Below are 18,496 nucleotides of genomic sequence, written 5' to 3' on the forward strand. Positions count from 1 at the left end.
GCCTGGCCTGCACCCTATTCCATTGTGGAGCTAGAGGAGTTAGAGCCCTGTCTATGTTGGTAGATAAGATGAGAGCACCCCTCCAGCTAGGATGGAGTCCGTCACTCCTCAGCAGGTCAGGCTTGATCCTCCCTGCCACATACGTTGTGTCTGAGCCGTTGAATTGGGACTTCACTTTGTCCCTGTACTGTCGTTCTGCCTCTGATATCCTTATGGAGGACATAGGTGGTCTGCTAGTACAGATCCATGTTCCCAGTTACCTTGCAGTGGTTAAATGCAGCGGTTTGCACATTCCGTTTTGCACGAATGCTGCCATCTATCCATGTTTTTAGGTTTGGGTCAATTCTAAACCTCACAATGGGAACAACATCCTCGATGCACTTCTTGATGAAGAGTCAGTTGATACGCTTCTCAGAGGCAACACGGAACATTTCCCAGTCCATGTGATCAAAAAAATCTTGTAGCATAGATTCCAATTATTCTGATGCACAACCAAATTTAGAAATTCCACCTTGTGTCTTCTACTATTCTATTATTCTAATTCTCAACAGTAAGTTGAGACACAGACTTGACTTCCTACTATATCGGAATCTCTCTCTCTCTACACCACTTGGAAAGTATTCAGACCCCTTCACTTGTGACTTTATAGATTTACTCTAAAATGTTTAAATAATTTTCCCCCTCAATCAATGGGGTCTGAATACTGTCAGAATGCACTCTCTCTCCCTCTGAGTGAGTACACACACACACACACACACACACACACACACACACACACACACACACACACACACACGACAGCCCGCTTGGGATATTGCCAAAAGGCACCTCAAGGCCTCTCAGACCATGAGAAAGAAGATTCTCTGGTCTGATGAAACAAAGACTGAACCATTTGACCTGAATGACAAGCGTCACATCTGGAGGAAACCTGGCACCATCCCTAGGGTGAAGCATGGTGGTGGCAGCATCATGCTGTGGGGAAGTATTTCAGCGGCAGTGACTGGGAGACTAGTCAGGATCGAGGGAAAGGAGTGGAGCAAAGTACAGAGAGATCCTTGATAAAAACCTGCTGCAGAGCACTCAGGACCTCAGACTGGGGCGAAGGTTCACCTTCCAACATGACAACGACCCTAAGCACATAGCCACTCCTTTGTTGTCTTGACTTCGGACAAGTCTCTGAATATCCTTGAGTGGCCCAGAATGGGAGAAACTCTCCCAAATATAGGTTTGTCAAGGTGTCTGAATACTTTCTTCTGATACTCATCAGTCTATTCTTGTCCTGAGAAATGAAGGCTATTCCATGCAAGAACTTGCCAAGAAACTGAAGATCTCTACTCCCTTCACAGAACATCGCAAACTGGCCCTAAACAGAATGGAAAGAGTGGGAGGCCCCGGTACATTAGTGTCTAGTTTGAGAAACAGATGCCTCACAAGTCCTCAGCTGGCAGCTTCTTTAAATAGTACCCCCAAAACACCAGTCTCAACGTCAACAGTGAAGAGGCGACTCCGGGATGCTGGCCTTCACAATGTAGAAAATATATATATTTTTTACTTTAAAAAACTAGGTGTTCTAAAACTTTTGACCAGTAGAGTGTGTGTGTATGCATGTATGCTTGTATAAATACACCCACACAATATATATATATATATAAATGCATCATGTAAAGTGTTGGTCCCATGAGCTGAAATAAAAGATCCCAGAAATTGTCCAGCTTATATCTGTCAAATTTTGCGCACAAATTTCTTTCCATTCCTGTTAAAAAGCATTTCTCCTTTGCCAAGATAATCCATCCACCTGACATGTGGAATATCAAGAAGCTGATTAAACAGCATGATCATTACACAGGTGCACCTTGTGCTAGAGACAAAAGACAACTCTAAAATGTGCAGTTTTGTAACAATGCCACATGTCTCAAGTTGAGGGAGCGTGCAATTAGCATGCTGACTGCAGGAATGTCCAACAGAACTGTTGCCAGATAATTTAATGTTAATTTCTATACCATAAGCCACCTCCAACATCGTTTTAGAGAATTCGGCAGTACGTCCAACCAGCCTCAACTGCAGACCACGTGTAACCATGCCATCCGGTTTCTTCATCTGCAGGATCATGAGACCAGCCACCCAGACAGCTGATGAAACTGAGGAGTATTTTGGTCGGTAATAAAGCCCTTTTGTGGGGAAAAACTTTGCCTAGCTCCCAATGTCTCCACTAGAGGTCGACCGATTAATCGGAATGGCCAATTAATTAGGGCCCGATTTCAAGTTTTCATAACAATCGGAAATCTGTATTTTGGGCGCCGATTTTTTTACATTTTTATTATTCTTTTTTTTTTATATACATTTATTTAACTAGGCAAGACAGTTAAGAACACATTCTTATTTTCAATGACTGCCTAGGAACGGTGGGTAAAATGCCTCGTTTAGGGAAAAAACGACAGATTTTCACCTTGTCAGCTCGGGGGATCCAATCTTGCAACCTTATAGTTAAATAGTCCAACGCAATAACGACCTGCCTCTCTCTCGTTGCACTCCACAAGGAGACTGCCTGTTACGCGAATGCAGTAAGCCAAGATAAATTGCTAGTTAGCATTAAACTTATCTTATAAAAAAACAATCATAAATCTAATCAAATTTATTTATATAGCCCTTCGTACATCAGCTGATATCTCAAAGTGCTGTACAGAAACCCAGCCTAAAACCCCAAACAGCAAGCATAATCATAATCACTAGTTAACTACACATGGTTGATGATATTACTAGATATTATCTAGAGTGTCCTACGTTGCATATAATCTGACTGAGCATACAAGTATCTAAGTATCTGACTGAGTGGTGGTAGGCAGAAGCAGGGGCGTAAACATTAATTCAAACACCACTTTCATGTGTTTTGCCACCAGCTCTTCGTTGTGCTTCAAGCATTGCGCTGTTTATGACTTCAAGCCTATCAACTCCCGAGATGAGGCTGGTGTAACCGAAGTGAAATGCCTAGCTAGTTAGCGCTAGCTAATAGCGTTTCAAACGTCACTCGCTCTGAGCCTTCCAGTAGTTGTTCCCCTTGCTCTGCATGGGTAACGCTGCTTCGATGGTGGCTGTTGTGTTGCTGGTTCGAGCCCAGGGAGGAGCGAGGAGAGGGACGGAAGCTATACTGTTACACTGGCAATACTAGTGCCTATAAGAACATCCAATAGTCAAAGGTTAATGAAATACAAATGGTATAGAGGGAAATAGTCCTATAATAACTACAACCTAAAACTTCTTACCTGGGAATATTGAAGACTCATGTTAAAAGGAACCACCAGCTTTCATATGTTCTCATGTTCTGAGCAAGGAACTGAAACGTTAGCTTTCTTACATAGTACATATTGCACTTTTACTTTCTTCTCCAACACTTTGTTTTTGCATTATTTAAATAAAATTGAACACGTTTCATTATTTATTTGAGGCGAAATTGATTTTATTGATGTATTATATTAAGTTAAAATAAGTGTTCATTCAGTGTTGTTGTAATTGTCATTTACATTTACGTCATTTAGCAGACGCTCTTATCCAGAGCGACTTACAAATTGGTGCCATTATTACATTTTTTTTTTTTTACCCCCCCCCAAAACCCACCCGATTAATCGGTATCTGCTTTTTTGGTCCTCCAATAATCGGTATCAGTGTTGAAAAATCAAAATCGGTCGACCTCTAGTCTCCACCCATCAGTGCAATCCTGCCCAGTCATGTGAAATCCATAGATTACGGACAAATTCATTTATTTTAGTTGACTGATTTCCTTATATGAATCACAACTCAGTAAAAACCATTGCATATATACACACAAATAAATAATTACACACACAATTATTAATTTTTAAATGGTCAGGAACCCCTACCGGCCACATGGCCATAAGCAGTCGCTTTTTTTCCCGCTTATGCCTAGAGCCGACCCAAGGTTCTCCCCACTCTCTTACACCATGTGGGGTGTGTGTTATAATTTTAATCTGTGAAGTCTAGAACTTGAGCCTTTTGGACCCTTCCTGGCACCATCAGATAGTTCAGGTGGCTTTTGCAATTGGTTAAAGGGAATGCCATTTTCTCCTACACCCCTCTTCCCACTGCCAGTGGGGAGAAATAAAGCAAAACCAAAGGTGGGATAAGATAAAGACTAGTGAAAATCACTACAACAAAAAAAATGGTAAATTATACTTCTGTATTCAACTTTATTAGGCCTTTAACAACAACAGCTGTCTGAGCAGCTTACCGATCACTGTACACAGCCAATCTGTAAATGGAACACCCAACTACCTCATCCCCATATTATTACTTACCCTCTTGCTCTTTTGCACCCCAGTATCTCTACTTGCACATCACTTCAGTATTAATGCTAAATTGTAATTATTTACCTCTAGGGCCTATTTATTGCCTACCTCCCTACATTTGCACACAGTGTACATAGAATTTTCTATTTTTATTTTCTTATTGACTGTACGTTTGTTTTTGTGTAAGTCTGTTGTTTTTGTCGCACTGCTTTGCTTTATCTTGGCCAGGTCGGAGTTGTAAATGAGAACTTGTTCTCAACTGGCCTACCTGGTTAAATAAAGGTGAAATAAAATGTAAAGAATGTATCAAGACAGCAAACATGAACACATCAGTGGGATACATGGTTGCAGTAACTGTCAAGCTGAGAACATACGCAAAAAAGAACATGGAATATCTGAACATGAAGCTTTAGGATAAAGATGATTCCTTACAGAGGGGGAAAATGTGTACCCTGTAATGAGAGATGGTAAAGGGTTAACATTAGATAATATCAAACTAAGTCCTAATTCATATTAATTGATATTTAACTGTCTAACTACTTATTAACCACTTACACATTTAAAGGGAACCTTAATGTAAAGTATTACCAAAACATAAGACATGGGAAAAAATGTATTGTCATTTAGCAGATGTTAAGTGCCTTGCTCAAGGGCACAGATTTTTCACCTAGTTTCCTCAGGGATTCAAACCGGCAACCTTTCGGTTACTTGTCCAACACTTAACCGCTAGGCTACCTCGACCAACTTAAGGTTGGGTACACACAGTTGTCTGTGTTGAGGAACAAAATGGTAACTAAATGAATGGCCGAGTGTGGTAGAGAAAGACTATGGGAGAATCTCAATAGCATACTCCTCGCCTCTTTCTCAAAACCCATTGGATGAGAAAGCCAGATGTACCTCTCCTCCAACATTCTCCTCTAAAGGGTTTTGAGAAGGAGGAGAGAGAGCGGAAGAGGATATGCAATTGAGATTCTCCCTATGCCAGGTCACTTACCAGTCCGTACCGATGTTAGCGTCCGCTTTGAATTGAGAGCATTGATAAAGAATCTTAAAATATGATTTTAAAGAATAATCATATCAGGAAGATTTTAAAGGATTACAATAGAACATATCATGGTCCAAATTACACTAACATTGATATTTCCATTATTTTGCTCCCGTACCCCCCCCCTGTAACTCAAATCTCACAATATAATTGAGTCAATCCAAAAATCTAAAAGGTGAGCTCTTGCCCGTCTTTACTGTGGTTCAAACTCGTACAAAAATCATTGCCGACGTGTTGAGGACTTCACTATCACAATCAAGTCCAGTCGGCACAGGCATTTTTTTATTATTACCAAAAAATGTTTTTATTGGCTTCTCTAAATCGTTTTATAAATTCAATAACAGGTACAGCCCTGGAAATCATATCACAAGGGTCTTGAACAAAAAAAAAAAAAAGAAGACGGGGATGGGGAGGCATCTGCTACAAAATTTGGTGTTGTGGTGACGATCAGAAAAAAAGCCATAAAAACATATCATGCATATCGGTAGAAACAAAAACATAAAAATTAACATACATTTTTAGTGTTTGTACATTTTTGTAAACAATATCCTTCTAGAGATCATATCAACACATTTATGGCGAGTAACAAAAATAAGGGATATAACATGAGAAATGAAAGTTTCTATGAGGCATCTAGAATGCAACACTGCTTGGCGTGAAGGCTTTAGACAAAACAAATACATTTTGCAATTCAACGAGTCAATTGCTCTTCTATAATTGTAAACACAGGCATTGTTACATGATTATACAAATGTTTAACCTATACTACAAGTATTTCCACTACATACATGAAACGTGTCCCTGTTTTCTGACGCTTCAGTGATATGAGGTACATTGATCTCTGAAAGACACACTTGACAAAAATGAGCTAAAATTGCTGTATAAAATAATTCCAATACTGAGCTATATTGCATGCTGGGGAAAATACAATATTGAATACTAATACAATTGCTCAGAGAACGAAGGTGGGGGTCAAAATTATTGATACCTCTTTTCAATACCTCACCTTCAGAGGATAATGGCACTGAAGCATAATCTAATATATTTCCCCCGTTTGTTTGAGAATACAATATAGCTCAGTATTTTACAGTTACTTTTATTGATCTTTATCAAGGTTGTCAATTTTGGACCCCACTGTATATTTAGGTCAATCCTATTTTTTATTTCCTCATCCGTCTCTCGCTCTCCCTCGTTTCTTTAAAAGCATAGTGTGTGTTTTGGAGTGAAGTGGCCAGTCAGTCATTATTTTGTTCCCTGTGATCTGAGCAGCTTTAAAGTCTATCAGCTGTGGTGGGGTGGGGAGGGGGGCACACAGGAAATTAACTAAATATCAACCCTGACTGCCAGGAGAGAATGGCTTGAGCTGCGGAAGACAAAGAAGGCCATTGTTTATTCTTGCAAAGTTTAAAGGACTGCCTTTTTGGGGGATATATATATACACATACACCATAACGTTGAGCCTGTATGAGTGAGGTAATTTTTATGTATCAGGCCTGATTTCATAAGGTACAGACAGATTAATGTACAGTGAGTACTTGCACTTCAAAAACACCCTGCAAAAATAAAATAAAAACTCTTGCTAGGTTACAAATAAATAAAGGGAAAATAGTTTGATTTTTGCATCCAGTAGAGTCTTAGTACATCAGTGGGAAGTGTTGCAGCATATTATCTGCCCCCTCTCGAAACAACTTACACCGAACAAAAATATAAAACGCAACATGTAACGTGTTGGTCCCACATTTCATGACCTGAAATAATAAATCCCAGAAATGTTCCATACGCTCAAAAAGCTTAATTCTTTAATTTGCGCTGGGCAGTATTTTGGTATGTAATGTAATATTATTTATTTAACCTTTAACTAGGAAAGTCAGTTAAGAACAAATTCTTATTTAAAATGACGGCCTAACCTGGATGACGCTGGGCCAATTGTGCGCCGCCCTATGAGACTCCCAATCACCAGGTACTGCAGTGACACCTCTTGCACTGGGATGCAATTTCTTAGACCACTGCGCCACTCAGGAATCAAAAATAATAAAGCCCTTCTGCGGGGAAAAACTCATTCTGATTGGCTGGGCCTGGCTCCCCAGTAAGTGGGCCTATGCCCACCCATAACTGTACCCCTGCCCAGTCATGTGAAATCTATAGATTAGGGCCTAATGAATACATTTCAATTGACTTATATGAACTGTAACTCAGTCAAATCTTTGAAATTGTTGCATGTTGTTTATATTTTTGTTCAGTATCAATACAGAGATCTTCTCAGAACATTGGGTTACATACAGTAATGGCAAATCATTTGTACAACCCTTCCCCCTTGACCAAACCGTCAAAAAAACACAAACAAAAATACATCTATTCAATCCCAGTCTAACCCTCCCTACAGAACAACAAACCACCCTATCCCACCCACCCCCGTTCACAGTTCTCTCCTCTAATAAAATAAAAAATAATAATCACTTGGTTTTGCACATCCTTAATTGAGTTGGGATGTTTTCAGTTTTCAATGACAATTTTGTTTTTCAAAGTGCTTGTTTGATTTCCACTGACAAAAAAAAGAGAAGAAGTTAACAGCCAGGAGTGGAGTGGAACCCAGTCAAAATGAGCGACAACAGTTGTTGAAACATCGCCAACGGGGCCAGCACATTTCCTCGTCACGGGCCACTGAAGGGGCCATCCAAAAGGTGCATGGCCTAGACAAACATCACTTGACACTGTTTATAAACAAGAAAAGGTTTGCGGATTGAAACCTCTTTCTGTTGAGCCTGGACTGTGTGCACTACGAGTTCTTGAGTGTATAAATGTCCGCGTCGGCGTGTGTTTTACATGTGGCCCTTTACGGGGAGGAAATGGGAACGGTCATTTTCACATTGACACAGAAGTACCGTAATCTCTACACAGCTACACGTAGAGGAAAGGGTTGTTCAATGGCGAAGAAAACTGAACAGGAAGATCCGCTGAATTTGTTTTGTCTTTTTGTTCCCCCGCTCCTCGAGGGATAAATAGTAACAAAGCTTTGTAGTCTCAAAGCACACTTTAAAAAAGTGTGCTAATTGCATCTCATAATACAAAGTTTTTATTATTATTACACAATTTTGCCTTAATACCTGAGTAATACGATTCTAGTAACAGACAATATAGAACTTTTTTTGCCATTTGAATTCTGGGCCTTTCCCTGCCACAAACGTAATATTATTGAAATTATTAACATCATTCATCATTACTTTACAACTGTATGATGATTGGTAAAACAAGAGTTCAAAGAAAAATCATCAAGCTTAGCTAACCCCTAATTTTTCAGTTTAAATTACATTAAAATCTACGTTTACGTTCATATCATACCAACTACGCTGACAAAATAAAGACAAAACACAGATTTAAAAAAAAAATGAATATAAAAAATTGCATTTGAGGCCTTGAAGACCTTCCCCTGGTAGAGTTCTCGTTATCAACATTTAATGGCAGTGTTTAAAAAATAAATTGACCTCGCTACAAGAAGAAAATGTAGAAGGGTATAGGGACACAAAGAAAAACACAAGACCCGCAACTAGGTTCACCTCGTTAACCCTTACCTGAAACTTTGGCTTGTTGGGGTTTTCGATCCTGTACTTACTGGCTCGCTGACGTCAGCTAACAAACTGGTATACCCTGAGAATTCTGACACGGGAGTTCGTATTCGGTGGTCGACCTCGGCCCCAGTGCCGTAGCCCAGCGGGGTGCGGCGGCCCGACTTAAATTGGGAACCAAAGGCCTGGGCGAAGTTCTCGATCTGGTAGGTGGCCCGCAGGTCCATTTCCTTGGGCGTGTCCAGGTCGGAGTAGCTGCCGTTTCTCCCGTTGCCCTTGGCCCCCTGCTCCTTGGGGGCTCCACCGGCGGCCGTCAGCTCCTGGGGCGTGAGCTGGAACGCAGGGGAGTGGTGCTGCTTCTCCAGCTGCTCTGTGAGCTCCTGAGAGGGGATGAGCTGCTGGTGGCCCGCCGCCTCCAGGCCACTGAGGTGGAAGGCCGGCTGGGAGGGGGAGCCCACCACCATGCTGTAGTGGGACTTCGAGGAAGACAAGGAGGAGGAAGAAGAAGAGATGGAGGGGATGGGCAGTGGCGAGGAGTCGGCGGGCGGGTAGCCGCACTCCAGCGGAGATGTAGTGTAGACATGCTTATCGGAGAAGAGGGGCCCCGTAGGGCTGGAGAGCAAAGGGAAGGGCCCGCTGGGTCCCAGCGTGGAGAAGGGCCCGCTGTGGCTGGTGCGCTCCAGGGCCTGCAGAAGGAACTTGGAGTACTCACTCATGACCACCTGCTTGTCGCCGCCGCTGGGCGAGTCGTCGTCCAGCTCTGGGGTGACAGGGGCCGCTGGCTGCAGGGTCACGTGGTGCGGGACGCTGTGGTCCGAGAGGTCAAAGGTCACGTCGTGGTGTTGGTGGTGCGTGCCATCCGACTTGTGGCTGTAGTGGTCCAGCAGGCTCTGGAGCACTTCGTCCGGGATGACCGACTTGTCGTGGTGCTTGAGGTCCAGGGGCGAAGTGTCCAGCATGGTGAGGGTGGGCTCGTTGTGGTGTCCCAGCGAGCCTTGGATCACGCTGCTGGCATGGGTCTGGCCCATGTGGAGGGAGGGCGCCGCATAGTCGTTGCTGGCCACGTGTTGGAGGTAGCGCCGCTTCTTCACAAACTGCATGGCGTCATCGTAGTTGTTGCTTGTGGCTGATGGGCCTCGTTTTGCCCCTCCGCTGGAGGAGCCCTGGAGGAGGACCATGGCATCTAGCCCTGAGCCCCCCGCCAGCTCCATGGAGCCCTGCTTCTGAGACAGCAGCTTCTGCCCCCCATCCTCCATGGGGACGAGGCCCTTCTTAGCCTTCTTGAACACCAGCTTGGGTGTGCGGCCCTGCAGGCTGGGGTCGGAACACTCCATTCCGTAGTCCTGCAGGCCCCCGGACGACGCGGTGGTGGCAGCAGCCTTCTTACGCTTACGATCACCGCCCTCGCCTGCGTTTTTGGACTTGCCCCTCTTGCATGCAGAGGTGGCGGTAGCGTTTCCCTGAGTGAGTGAGTAGTTGCCCTGGCCCATGTCCCCGTGGGCAAGCTCCAACATGCTGGGGTCCGGGCCCTTCTTTATGGCTTCTCCGCAGGTCCGCTTGTGCTTCAGTAACCGGTCTGTTCTCGAGAAAAACTACAGGGGAACAGGGGGGGGTGCAGAGTATTTGAAAACTTTCTAGTCACTGGATTGAGCAAATGGCTCAACGACAGCAAGATGCATTGGCCCACTGTTAGATGCACCCAAAGTGCTTTATGTAATACATGTATCACTCGCCACTTTAAACTATGCCACTTTATGTTTATATACCATACATTACTCATCTCATATGTATATACTGTACTCTATACCATCTACTGCATCTTGCCTATGCCGTTCTGTACCATCACTCATTCATATATCTTTATGTACATATTCTTTATCCCTTTACACTTGTGTGTATACGGTTGTAGTTGTGGAATTGTTAGGTTAGATTACTCGTTGGTTATTACTGCATTGTCGGAACTAGAAGCACAAGCATTTCGCTACCCTCGCATTAACATCTGCTAACCATGTGTATGTGACAAATACAATTTGATTTGGCTCTTGACCAAGTGTTATGGTTTGAACTGTCTGATGACAGAGCACATAGCAAGCGTCCAACAGTGTGGAACACCCATGACATTTTGAGCAAACACATGCTAGATTGAGATCAATAACTATTGTCAATCAGACCTGGGTTCAAATAAATGCGTATTCAAGTATGTTACTAAAATACATAGAACATGTGTATTTAAGTATTTTCAAATAATGTGGCCAAATCAGCTACTTCTATTTTACATATTATGTAGTATTTTCAAATAAATTCCTATAAATGGACAAAACTATTTTCAAATACTTACTTCCAAATACATTATATCAAATACACCTAGGACCAAGCAGACCTTGGTTCAAGTGCAGTACTTAAACCTTTTTCCATTGGCCTATATGGATAGGGGCACAATGTTTTTACCGGAAGAAATATGCAAATAGAAACGTTAACAGAAGAAATATGAAAAGCATATGTATAATCATGGTAGCAAATGAAAGAGAACACTTTGGAAATCCACAACAGTTCACCTTACCGGACTTCAAGACTGAATCCAAACATTACACTTGATTTTATGTGCATTTTACATTTACTGTACTTTTTGCAGCATTTGTCAATGAAAGAAATCTGAAATAACACTGGTTATTACTGCTCTCTCCTCGTCCGCCCACGTGTTCTCGCACACCCCGAGAGCTTCTGGTCAGCGGGGTGGTGGCACCGGGATCCTCATCTCTCCCAAGTGGTCTTTCTCTCTTTCTCCCCTTACCCATCTGTCTATTGCCTCCTTTGAATTCCATGCTGTCACAGTTACCAGCCCTTTCAAGCTTAACATCCTTATCATTTATCGCCCTCCAGGTTCCCTCGGAGAGTTCATCAATGAGCTTGATGCCTTGATAAGCTCCTTTCCTGAGGACGGCTCACCTCTCACAGTTCTGGGCGACTTTAACCTCCCCACGTCTACCTTTGACTCATTCCTCTCTGCCTCCTTCTTTCCACTCCTCTCCTCTTTTGACCTCACCCTCTCACCTTCCCCCTACTCACAAGGCAGGCAATACGCTTGACCTCATCTTTACTAGATGCTGTTCTTCCACTAACCTCATTGCAACTCCCCTCCAAGTCTCCGACCACTACCTTGTATCCTTTTCCCTCTCGCTCTCATCCAACACTTCCCACACTGCCCCTACTCGGATGGTATCGCGCCGTCCCAACCTTCGCTCTCTCTCCCCGCTACTCTCTCCTCTTCCATCCTATCTTCTCTTCCCTCTGCTCAAACTTTCTCCAACCTATCTCCTGATTCTGCCTCCTCAACCCTCCTCTCCTCCCTTACTGCATCCTTTGACTCCATATGTCCCCTATCCTCCAGGCCGGCTCGGTCCTCCCCTCCCGCTCCGTGGCTCGACGACTCATTGCGAGCTCACAGAACAGGGCTCCGGGCAGCCGAGCGGAAATGGAGGAAAACTCGCCTCCCTGCGGACCTGGCATCCTTTCACTCCCTCCTCTCTACATTTTCCTCCTCTGTCTCTGCTGCTAAAGCCACTTTCTACCATTCTAAGTTCCAAGCATCTGCCTCTAACCCTAGGAAGCTCTTTGCCACCTTCTCCTCCCTCCTGAATCCTCCCCCCTCCCTCCTCCCTCTCTGCAGATGACTTCGTCAACCATTTTGAAAAGAAGGTCGATGACATCCGATCCTCGTTTGCTAAGTCAAACGACACCGCTGGTTCTGCTCACACTGCCCTACCCTATGCTCTGACCTCTTTCTCCCCTCTCTCTCCAGATGAAATCTCGCGTCTTGTGACGGCCGGCCGCCCAACAACCTGCCCGCTTGACCCTATCCCCTCCTCTCTTCTCCAGACCATTTCCGGAGACCTTCTCCCTTACCTCACCTCGCTCATCAACTCATCCCTGACCGCTGGCTACGTCCCTCCCGTCTTCAAGAGAGCGAGAGTTGCACCCTTCTGAAAAAACCTACACTCGATCCCTCCGATGTCAACAACTACAGACCAGTATCCCTTCTCTCTTTTCTCTCCAAAACTCTTGAGCGTGCCGTCCTTGGCCAGCTCTACCGCTATCTCTCTCAGAATGACCTTCTTGATCCAAATCAGTCAGGTTTCAAGACTAGTCATTCAACTGAGACTGCTCTTCTCTGTATCACGGAGGCGCTCCGCACTGCTAAAGCTAACTCTCTCTCCTCTGCTCTCATCCTTCTAGACCTATCGGCTGCCTTCGATACTGTGAACCATCAGATCCTCCTCTCCACCCTCTCCGAGTTGGGCATCTCCGGCGCGGCCCACGCTTGGATTGCGTCCTACCTGACAGGTCGCTCCTACCAGGTGGCGTGGCGAGAATCTGTCTCCTCACCACGCGCTCTCACCACTGGTGTCCCCCAGGGCTCTGTTCTAGGCCCTCTCTTATTCTCGCTATACACCAAGTCACTTGGCTCTGTCATAACCTCACATGGTCTCTCCTATCATTGCTATGCAGACGACACACAATTAATCTTCTCCTTTCCCCCTTCTGATGACCAGGTGGCGAATCGCATCTCTGCATGTCTGGCAGACATATCAGTGTGGATGACGGATCACCACCTCAAGCTGAACCTCAGCAAGACGGAGCTCCTCTTCCTCCCGGGGAAGGACTGCCCGTTCCATGATCTCGCCATCACGGTTGACAACTCCATTGTGTCCTCCTCCCAGAGCGCTAAGAACCTTGGCGTGATCCTGGACAACACCCTGACGTTCTCAACTAACATCAAGGCGGTGTCCCGTTCCTGTAGGTTCATGCTCTACAACATCCGCAGAGTACGACCCTGCCTCACACAGGAAGCGGCGCAGGTCCTAATCCAGGTACTTGTCATCTCCCGTCTTGATTACTGCAACTCGCTGTTGGCTGGGCTCCCTGCCTGTGCCATTAAACCCCTACAACTCATCCAGAACGCCGCAGCCCGTCTGGTGTTCAACCTTCCCAAGTTCTCTCACGTCACCCCGCTCCTCCGCTCTCTCCACTGGCTTCCAGTTGAAGCTCGCATCCGCTACAAGACCATGGTGCTCGCCTACGGAGCTGTGAGGGGAACGGCACCTCAGTACCTCCAGGCTCTGATCAGGCCCTACACCCAAACAAGGGCACTGCGTTCATCCACCTCTGGCCTGCTCGCCTCCCTACCACTGAGGAAGTACAGTTCCCGCTCAGCCCAGTCAAAACTGTTCGCTGCTCTGGCCCCCCAATGGTGGAACAAACTCCCTCACGACGCCAGGACAGCGGAGTCAATCACCACCTTCCGGAGACACCTGAAACCCCACCTCTTCAAGGAATACCTAGGATAGGGTAAGTAAGGGTAGGTAATCCTTCTCCCCCCCCCCCCAACAAGATTTAGATGCAAGTGGCTGTTCCACTGGTTGTCATAAGGTGTATGCACCAATTTGTAAGTCGCTCTGGATAAGAGCGTCTGCTAAATGACTTAAATGTAAATGTAAATGTACATTCAGTAACATGGTAAGAATATTCATGAGACTTGGGGTTAGGTGCATCAAACAAAAAAAATGACAAGGGTTTGAGTGAGAGGTCTAACTAGTGTCTCCATGTAGCCACACACAAATGGACTGGTTGACTGAAGTAAGGAAATGTGTTCCAACAATGAGCTGCATTTTTTGGAATAATTGAAATTGTCACTAGTTACCACAGCCACAAATTCGAAATGGCCTATTTAAATAATACAGAAACCAAAATTAAATTTTTGCTCTTCATGTAAGGTTCGGATTAGGCATCAATTTAACAATGTGGTTAAAGTTAGATTTAAAATCAGCTTAAGAGAAATCGTACAAAAAGCCAGGGTTTATGGCTGCGGGGACCCTACTTTGCGAACTGCTAGTGCCATTTAGAATTGGTTAGCTAGCCTAAGCTTTAACCCCCTATACAAAAACATTAGTTTGACAAAGCGCGTATATTCATCAGAATCATTATCCCTAGGCCTACTCCAGCATATTTCACCCCCCCCAGTTCAAAGTGGAATTGTTATTCCATTTAGAAAATTCCAAAAGAACAGGCCAAATCGAACAACGGTATATTGAAAAATACATTTGTTTGTAACCCTGAAAGACTTGGTCTTTCAACCCGTTTCAAATTAACTCTGAATTAACTATTCCGTTCTATTTCATTCTGTTATATTATATCATGTTTTTTATACTATAAAACAGATGCGTCTAGACTGCAATATGGGCTCGGGAAATAAGAGGGTATTGTCTACTAAATTAACAAAACAAGACTATGCCATTACACAGCCATAGGCTTCTACAAGCAAGCGCCACTGAGGGTACTACCTTTGTGAAGATCGTGTTGCATAATATAACCAGTTGATATTACGGTTTCAATAAGGGAATCTTAAATGGCACTTTTTTTCTTGGCTGTACAAAACATTAGGAACACCTTTATATAGAGTTGCGTTCCATTTTAGGAGCTTATCAGTAACCAAATTTGTTGTGAGTGTTAAAGGCTACATATTTGTACTTGAAAATACTTAAATAAATACACAACAATACATTCCAAGTATTTCAAAACACATTCAACTACATTTAAAAAAAGACTTACCTCGAAATGTGTTTGAAAGTAATTGAAATACTAAATTTCAATCTGTTCTGCTTTGAGGGTAAAACAGAGTTACCCTTGTGACTGACTGACAGACTGACCTGTTGGCAGGTGTCACATCTGTATGGCTTCTCTCCGCTGTGGGTCCTCTTGTGTCGCTCCATGTGGTACTTCTGGATGAAGCACATGTTACACTGGTCACAGCTGAAGGGCTTCTCTCCTAAGGAAAGAATGGGACAACATTGACACATAACCAAATTGTTGTTTCTCTTTGCTTATTTGAGCTGTTCTTGCCATAATATGAACTTGGTATTCTACCAAATAGGGCTATCTTCTGTATACCACCCCTACCTTGTCACAACACAACTGACTGGCTCAAAAGCATGAAGGAAAGAAAGAAATTCCACAAATGAACAAGGCACACTTATTAACTGAAATGCATTGAAGGTGACTGACTAACTCATGAAGCTGGTTGAAAGAATGTCAAGAGTGTGCAAAGCTGTCATCAAGGCAAAGGGTGGCTACTTTGAAGAATATCAAATATATTTTGATTTGTTTAACACTTTTGGTTACTACATGATTCCATGTGTATTATTTCATAGTTTTTGAAGTCTTCACCAGTATTCTACAAGGTAGAAAATAGCAAAAAGAAAAGAAAACACTTGAATGAGTAGTTGTCCAAACTTTTGTGCGTGCACACACACAGAAACTATTCGGACCCCTTGACTTCCCACATTTTGTAACATTACAGCCTTATTCTAAAATGGATTAAATGCATTTTTCCTCAATCTACACACAATACCCCATACGGACAAAGCAAAAACAGGGTATATTTGGCCAATTTATATATATAATACATTTAAAAAACGAAATACCTTATTTCTACAAGTATTCAGATTCTTTGCTATGAGAATCAAAATTGAGCTCAGGTGCATCCTGTTTCCTTTGATCATCCTTGAGATGTTCCTACAACTTGATTAGCAGATGTTAATAATGTGAGTGTAGCGAAATGCTTGTGCTGATAGTACTGCACTGTCGGAACTATCTAACAATTCCACAACTCATCCATCCATCCATCCATCCATCCATCCATCCACACACAACTGTAAAGGGATGGAATAAGAATATGTACATATAAATATATGGATGAGCGATGGCCGAGCGGCACAGGCAAGATGTGATAGTATAAAATAGAGTACAAACATAATAGATGAGTAATGTAAGATATATAAACATTATTAAAGTGGCATTATTTAAAGTGACTAGTGATCCATTTATTAGAGTGGCCAATGATTGAGTCTATTTAGGCAGCAGCCTCTGTGTTAGTGATGGCTGTTTAACAGTCTGATGGCCTTGAGATAGAAGCTGTTTTTCCAGTATCCCGGTCCCAGCTTTGATGCACCTGTACTGACCTCGCCTTCTGGATGGTAGAAGGGTGAACAGGCAGTGGCTCGGGTGGTTGTTGTCCATTATGATCCTTTTGGCCTTCCTGTGACATTAGGTGCTGTAGGTGTCCTGGAGGGCAGGTAGTTTGCCCTCGGTGATGCATTGTGCAGACTTCAAAACCCTCTGGAGAGCCCTGCGGTTGATGGCGGTGCAGTTGCCTACCAGGCGGTGATACAGCCCGATAGGATGCTCTCAGTTGTGCATCTGTAAAAGCGTGAGGTTTTAGGTGCCAAGTAAAATTTCTTCAGCCTCCTGAGGTTGAAGAGGCGCTGTTTCGCCTCCTTCACCACAATGTCTGCGTGGGTGGACCATTTCAGTTTGTCCGTGATGTGTACGCCGAGGAACTTGAAGCTTTCCACCTTCACTAATGTCCCGTCGATGTGGATAGAGTATGCTCCCTCTGCGGTTTCCTGAAGTTCACAATCATCTCCTTTGTTTTGTTGAGGTTGAGTGAGAGGTTGTTTTCCTGACACCACACTCCGAGCACCCCCACCACCTCCCTGTAGGCTGTCTCGACTCAATGTTTCCTACCTTCACCACCTGGGGGCGGCCCGTCAGAAAGTCCAGGACCCAATTGCACAAGGCAGGGTACAGACCCAGGGACTTAACCTCTTGGTCCTACCTGGCACGCAGGCGTCCCATCTAGAGCTCTGGAAATGCAAATGCGCTACGCTAAATGCTAATAGTATTAGTTAAAACTCAAACGTTCATTAAAATACACATGCAGGGTATTGAATTAAAGCTACACTCGTTGTGAATCCAGGCAACAAGTCAGATTTTTAAAATGCTTTTCGGCGAAAGCATGAGGAGCTATTATCTGATAGCATGTAACACCCCAAAAGACCCGCAGGGGACGTAAACAAAATAATTAGCATAGTCGTCACTACACAAACCGCACAAATAAAATATAAAACATTCATTACCTTTGACCATCTTCTTTGTTGGCACTCCTAGATGTCCCATAATCACTATTGGGTCTTTTTTTCGATTAAATCGGTCCATATATAGCCTAGATATCGATCTATGAAGACTGTGTGATAAACGGAAAAAAATAGCGTTTCGTAACGTCATTTTTACAAATTCAAAAAGTTGACGATAAACTTTCACAAAACACTTCGAAATACTTTTGTAATGCAACTTTAGGTATTAGTACACGTTAATAAGAGATAAAATTCATCAGGAGGTGATGTTAATTCTATAGGTGTCTGTTTCGAAAAAATGTCTTGGAGAGAGCTCGACCAAAACATCCGGTCGGAGACCGGAGGGAATCGATTCCCTTGATTCGGTTAGACCAAGAATCAATTGCGAATCAAATGACAAGACTCTAGACAACGTGTGGAAGCTGTAGGCACTGCAACCTCGGCCTCATTTAATTCGATTCACTTTGAACAATACCTTGAAGTCGCGGATGGATATTTTTTTCCATTTTCAGTGATCAGATATTCCTGCACTTTTCGATGAAACGCACGTTCTGTTATAGTCACAGCCGTGATTTTCTATCCACACATACTAATCATATGCATATACTATATTCCTGG

General features: G+C 43.6%; 1 protein-coding gene across 3 annotated transcripts in view; it reads right to left on the minus strand.

The window, feature by feature from the left end:
- Positions 1–4,070: 4,070 nt before the first annotated feature.
- The window catches only part of znf281b (zinc finger protein 281b), a 32,070-nt gene continuing 17,644 nt past the window's right edge, over positions 4,071–18,496 (minus strand). Inside the window, exons 6-7 of one of the 3 annotated variants that reach the window (XM_035746094.2) lie at positions 15,614–15,732; positions 4,071–10,501 (exon numbers count right to left, since the gene is read on the minus strand). In XM_035746094.2, coding sequence (XP_035601987.1) covers positions 8,912–10,501; positions 15,614–15,732 — 1,709 coding nt within the window. In that variant the 3' untranslated portion in view covers positions 4,071–8,911. The remainder of the gene's footprint in view (positions 10,502–15,613; positions 15,733–18,496) is intronic. The other 2 variants (XM_035746084.2, XM_035746103.2) reach the window with 2 other exon arrangements.

The sequence above is a fragment of the Oncorhynchus keta genome, chromosome 3 (assembly GCF_023373465.1).
Source record: "Oncorhynchus keta strain PuntledgeMale-10-30-2019 chromosome 3, Oket_V2, whole genome shotgun sequence".
In the NCBI taxonomy this organism is placed as follows: domain Eukaryota; kingdom Metazoa; phylum Chordata; class Actinopteri; order Salmoniformes; family Salmonidae; genus Oncorhynchus; species Oncorhynchus keta.